The sequence below is a fragment of the Limanda limanda genome, chromosome 10 (assembly GCF_963576545.1).
Source record: "Limanda limanda chromosome 10, fLimLim1.1, whole genome shotgun sequence".
NCBI classification, from domain to species: Eukaryota; Metazoa; Chordata; class Actinopteri; order Pleuronectiformes; family Pleuronectidae; genus Limanda; species Limanda limanda.
In genome coordinates, this window is record NC_083645.1 from 15,776,172 (window position 1) to 15,782,171 (window position 6,000).

At 43.7% G+C, this 6,000-nt stretch overlaps 1 protein-coding gene across 2 annotated transcripts in view; it reads left to right on the top strand.

Annotated features, from left to right (window-relative positions):
- Window positions 1–5,725, top strand: part of trpc7b (transient receptor potential cation channel, subfamily C, member 7b) — a 42,451-nt gene extending 36,726 nt beyond the window's left edge. The window contains exons 8-12 of one of the 2 annotated variants that reach the window (XM_061079944.1): window positions 96–291; window positions 1,145–1,372; window positions 3,358–3,438; window positions 4,441–4,516; window positions 5,586–5,725. In XM_061079944.1, the coding sequence (XP_060935927.1) occupies window positions 96–291; window positions 1,145–1,372; window positions 3,358–3,438; window positions 4,441–4,516; window positions 5,586–5,725 (721 nt within the window). The remainder of the gene's footprint in view (window positions 1–95; window positions 292–1,144; window positions 1,373–3,357; window positions 3,439–4,440; window positions 4,517–5,585) is intronic. The other variant, XM_061079945.1, reaches the window with a different exon arrangement.
- The last annotated feature ends 275 nt before the right edge of the window (window positions 5,726–6,000 follow it).

Sequence of the window (6,000 nt, forward strand, 5' to 3'; positions counted from 1 at the left end):
GTGTGTCTTTGTGTTTTTGTGTGTGACTGAAGGAGCAATTAGCTTCGGCTTTATGTGGTCACCCCTCTCTCTCTCTCTCTGTCTCTCCCTGAAAGCGTGGAGGAGAGTTTTAAGACTCTCTTCTGGTCGATCTTCGGGCTGTCGGAAGTGATCTCCGTGGTGCTCAAGTACGACCACAAGTTCATAGAGAACATCGGCTACGTGCTCTATGGAGTCTACAATGTCACCATGGTGGTCGTCCTCCTCAACATGCTCATCGCCATGATCAACAACTCTTACCAGGAGATAGAGGTATGCGGATCAGATAGGAATCTGTCAACAATTCAGAGGGGATTATTTTTTGATCGCCTCTGGGCCGGCAGGGAAATTGGAGATGTAGCTGAAAACACCATTGAGCTGTGAGAAATCAATACAGTGGCAACAAACACAAAATACAGACTACAAAATTAAAGATGCAAAAGTTTGTCACACGAAACCGAAATAGAAACATCGGTATAAGTATTTTTGAGCTGTAAGGAGAAAATCCAAACTGTGATGTGATTTTCTTTGCTCTTGTTTTAGCACAATAGGATGAAAAATGGAGCTCTGCTGAGAACTAGAGGACAGATAGGTGTTAAATTAAAGGAGCTGTGTGAAAGCAAACTCAGCACAGGGATTAGATGAGTTTGTTTCTTTCTCTTACAGAGATGTTGATTGTTTTTATTCACTCAACATAGTTTGTCTCATAACAATCAAATGTAGTTATTTAAAGCGCCAGTCGTTTGCCTAAATTTACAGTAGCTCTCAGTAACTGATAATCTGCAATGTAATGAGGTAACCAGCAGTTCATTTCTGATTGATTTGATTCAAAGTAGATTTGAAAAATTTAATTTTATTGTCTTAATTAAAACATGGAGTTAAACTGATAATTTGACACCCAGTACCAAAAGCAAGGAAGTCTAACATTTAACTCTATTTTGTTTGTTTTAAACTCCACTTGAAACTACGGCTGCTTATTTCAAACACAACTTTTGTAACTGTCTGTATCTGTGTCTCTGTCTGTCCGTCTGTCTCTGTTTTTATCTGTGTCTCTGTCTCTTCCTCTGTGTCTGTGTCTCTGTATCTATATCTATATCTATAATTTTCTCTGTCTGTGTCTCTGCAGGAGGATGCCGATGTGGAGTGGAAGTTCGCCCGAGCCAAGTTGTGGCTCTCCTACTTTGACGAAGGACGCACTCTGCCTGCTCCCTTCAACCTGGTTCCCAGCCCAAAGTCCTTCTACTACCTGATCCTCCGCATCAAGTCCTGCCTGATACGCCTGTGCAAAGCCAACGGACGTCGTCATACCAACGAGCTAGAGATGGGCAAGGTCAATTCAGAGGGAGGGGTCAGTGTCCGGAATTTACTCTTTCCTAATCTCAAGTAACTGTATTTTCTCCATTTTGTAAACATTATCCTGTGACAGGTAACAAGAGTGAGGCAAGGGCCAGACATTATTTCTGATGTTATATTGATATTGATATATTTTTTTATAAAAAGCTTTGAAGCTGACTTGTTTGTTTGAGTCTATCACACTGTTTATAGCACGACAGTTAATTACTGCACTGTCAGCATGTGTACAGTTTGGTCAGAGGGCCTTGTAAGTGAGGACCCAGGAAACGAAATACATTCTATTCCCAATGCAAGACTGGACTGCAACTTCAGCTTTTTTTTTCTTTTTCCAACTTCCTCCCTCTCAAGGACTGTCCATCTAAATAAAACCACTGTAATGCAAAGCGTGAAGAAAATCGCATGGGCCATTTAACACAGAATCAATCTTTGTGCCGGCCTTACCCACAGTCATTCGCTCTGTCTGATTCCGCTGCTTAAACGGCTCACCTCAGCGCCTCGGCTAAGCTATTAGTCGGGCCATCGGATCCGCCTGCTTCTGATCGGGCAGGTCGTGGGGGGGGACAGGATGGGTTTCACCCTGCCGCTCCTGTGAGCACGTAAAGTTCTCTGACAGTGGAATCGCAGAGCCGAGCAGCTGCGGCGAGCGATCAATGCGTAAGCTCACTTTCACCCAGCGTTGAGAATGTCAAACGAGATTCTGAAACGATGGGATGCTCTTTGTGCGTCAGTAACTTTATGTATTTTTTTAATGTGGGATATCCACCATTCAAAACAAGTGATGCTCTAAGTTAAAGCTAATTAGGTTTAATGTTCCCAAAGAAAACCAAGTCAACGGTTGCTGAAATAGCAGTTTTAATGACTGGATTGGGTCTATTGCAGAGGAACTAAGTGAACCTCTTGTGATTCATGTTCAACATTTAGCATTCAAATTTGGTTTTAATGAAATTTTGATATGCAGTTCACATGTTTGCTCAGTTGAATATTTGCTCTTTGTGCTCAGGGCCTTTGGCGAATAAGCGAATCATTTTTTTAACTGTAGTAAGGACGATTCATTTCTTGCCAAAAAACAGATAAAATGAATTTGTGTTGATATGGAGGCCGCAGAGGACTTCAAAGCAGGTTATGGATAGAGACTAGATTACAGAGTACACAGCAAAGAGATTTAAGCTTTGTTTGTGAAGCTTTGGAAAACCTCTGCACAAAAGATGCTGGTGACACCCAGCTTCAGTCGAGATGGACTGTTTCCAAAACCTAATGTTGGATTTGCCAAGTTATTATTTACAAACCCTAACAGACATCTCTCAGACAAAAAGAACAAACCGTCCTTTGCTCTTCATGATCAGACTACAGACAATCGCTTTACACGCCGCCTGCATCATTCAGGCCCACAGTGCAGTAGACTACCGTGGCTACCCACGGTTTCATCTCAGACGATAGCCGATGGGCTCGGAGATGGCCCACAGTGCTGCCTGGCGTCAAGCAGATGTGCTCCTCCCAGTCTCATGAAGCTCAAACAGTAGCTGCCATCTGGTTGTGGAGTTCATTGAAGCTGTGTATAGGTAATGCTAATTTACCTCTCCACAGGAAATCATTTGTCATTGCAGTTAATTTGTATTTCATCTAAAAGTTCCACAAAAAGAAAGAAAACTGTGATGGTATAACTCGTTCTTTCAGAGAGAGGAGTTCGACTGCAAATTGAAGAACTGAGGTAATTTATGGAACTGTTGTGCCTAGTTCTGCTCTCGTTGAAAACTGTTTTTGACCTGAGCCAGGTCATGGTAGTGGGAGGCAACAAGAAGTCAGTTAATAAAAGATTCACTCTGGTCGAGTGAAGTCAATTCTCTTTGAAGACATAATCATATACCACATACGAACTCTGAGCTGTGCTTTTTTCTTACGACCTCTTCACTCATCACTCACTCATCCCTTTGCTCTGAAATGTGACATTAACACTGAACTGTCGTCTGTATCTTGCTGTTTCATCAGGATGAGGAGTACAGGCCGTATCCTCGACCGGGAGAAGAGTTCATGCCCAGAAAGTCCAGACAACAGCCGACCAGACATCAGGTAAGACAGAGAGCAAAGAAGAGGAGGAGGAAAGATGAAGCTCAGTAAAGATGGAGGATCTCAGAAAATGGAGGAGGGAAGAAGGTATAGGAAGAAAGATATAAGAGGAACCCAGAGGTTGAGGCATATAGGAGAGAAGAAAGAGGAAATTAGGCCGACAGAGGCGGTGGCTGAGGGGTGATAGAGGTTGACAGGAAGACCCAGTGATGGGTGGAAGCTAAAAGGGAGAGTGGTAGGAAAGAGGTAAGGAAGAAGGAGACAGGCGGGATGATAAGCCAGAAACCACGGGGATGAAAGGGCATCGGATGAGAGGAAGCTGGGATTGGACGAGTGATAGCGAGCGAAAGAGGAAGAGGAGTACTGACAAAAAGAGAGAGAGAGAGAGCAAGAGAGTAGGACTGGAAACGGCTCTAATGAGCTGTTTGAGGTGAGATCGAAGACCAGCGCTCGGTAAATGAGCTCAAAGTATTGCACGGTGCAGAAAGATGCTCCACTCTTTAGTCTGCCCTTCACCTTCACCCTCAGGGAAATCTAATTTCCTTCACTGGTCTGCTGCACGTTTCTCACAACGCTCCGTGGGTGTGTGTTTAATCCAGCACAGAAAAGCATCACAAGAGCACACACACACACACATACACACAGAGCATGCATTGAGATGTCACTTGATCAGACATTGCATGTGTGCTGCATGTGGGGTGACAGCTATCGACCCAGTTGCCGAGTGCCTACATGCAGGGATTGACTGCCCGGGCCGTGGAAGTGGCTGCAGGACATTCCCACCGGCCGCAAAATCAATACCCAACAATTCGCACAGCATCGCAGAGACAAGTCGCCGTTTTCTACCACTTGTCTGCACGTACATATAAGCATCCGCACACACAAGGTGCTCAGGGTTAAAAAAAGAAAGAAGAGAAATCTAATTAGGCTGGGTTTTGTTTATTGGATGAATACGCCCTGTGTTGTCGTCCCTCTATGTAACCGTCTTTCCTCTTCTCCTCGCAGATGATCATGAAGCGTCTGATTAAGCGCTACGTGCTAAAGGCTCAAGTGGACAGAGAGAGCGACGAAGTCAATGAAGGTAAAAAAGATACCCTCGTTACCAAGGCCCGTTGTAATTGTGTCATTATTTGCTCAGGGTATGTGTGTGTGTGAGATTGTATGAGACAGACATGAGGGTTAATGGGGTGCAGCAGGCTGTGAAGGGTTGTGTTGCACAGTTTGTCCTGTTTGTAGCATCTAGGGTTGCAAAATTCCGGGAATATTCAAAGTTGGAAACTTTCCATGGGAATTAACGGGAATTAACGGGAATTAACGGGAATTAATGGGAATTAACGGGAATAAACAGGAATATACGGGAATTAACGGGAATAAACTGGAAATGTTGTGGGTAATTTATACTAACTGTATTTACCTTGTCATATACAGACATAAATATAAACATTTTGTTTTGTCATAGGCTGATTTGAGCCCAGTATTTGCAAATGTACACAGCCTTTCCTTCTACATTGGATGGGGTGAAATGCCTCCACACATGAGAAAGTGCACGTAGCATTGTTCTGTAGAATAAGATGAGAAAAAAGTTTGTAAAAAACACTAATGCAATGCCAGATATATAAATAGTTAGCCAAACAATTGGAATAGTCTGTAAAAATATTTTACAATTGATGGATAAATGAATGGAAATAGGCTAGATGAACAGATGAACAATCCTCAATCAGCATGCTAATATATTTTCCCCAATAATATCATTGAAACTTACCTGACTAGTCCTGCACACTACAGCAGGCCTCAATAGCCCTGCTGTAGAGTGAAGGATGCTGGGAGTTATCTGAGCATGTGATGGAAGAATGCACAGTGGAGGGTTGAAACTCAACGTGCTGCATTCCATGCATCTTTAAAATAGAGTTTTGAATGATGTTTTTATTGCTCAGCGTTTAATTTGCATAGTTTTTTTTTTTTCAAAATTCCCCAAATTCCCGAGCTTAATATTCCCGTGGAAAGTTTCCGGTAAATTTCCGGAAACTTTCTGCCCCTTTGCAACCCTACTTAAGATTAATGACATTGTGGATAAGTGCTCGATTTGCAAAAATGTCTGCGTCCTCCTCGTGCTCTCGTGTTCTGATTGGTCGTGTGCGACTGTGTTGCAGGTGAGTTGAAGGAGATCAAGCAAGACATCTCCAGCCTCCGCTACGAGCTCCTGGAGGAGAAGTCGGAGGCCGCCGGAGAGCTGGCTCTGCTCATCCAGCAACTCGGCGACAAGTTTGGCAAGAACACCACGAGACACTGACAGGACTCGCGGGAAGGAGAAGAGACGGAGAGAGGGAAGAAGATGGGAAAGAGGGAGGAAGGAGGGTGAGGACGGGTGGTTGTAGGACCTTGATAGTGGAAGAGGGAGAGAAAAGAACGAGGGAGGGAGGAATGTAGGGAGTGGAAATTGCTTACGTAAGGCAAATAGCAAATTTTTTTGTATATGCAACGACCAATTAGGGAGGAATTTAAAAAGAAGATAGCTGCGACTGCAAGTGAGCATGAGGTCATTGGGGCAGGGGGGAGTGTGTGTGT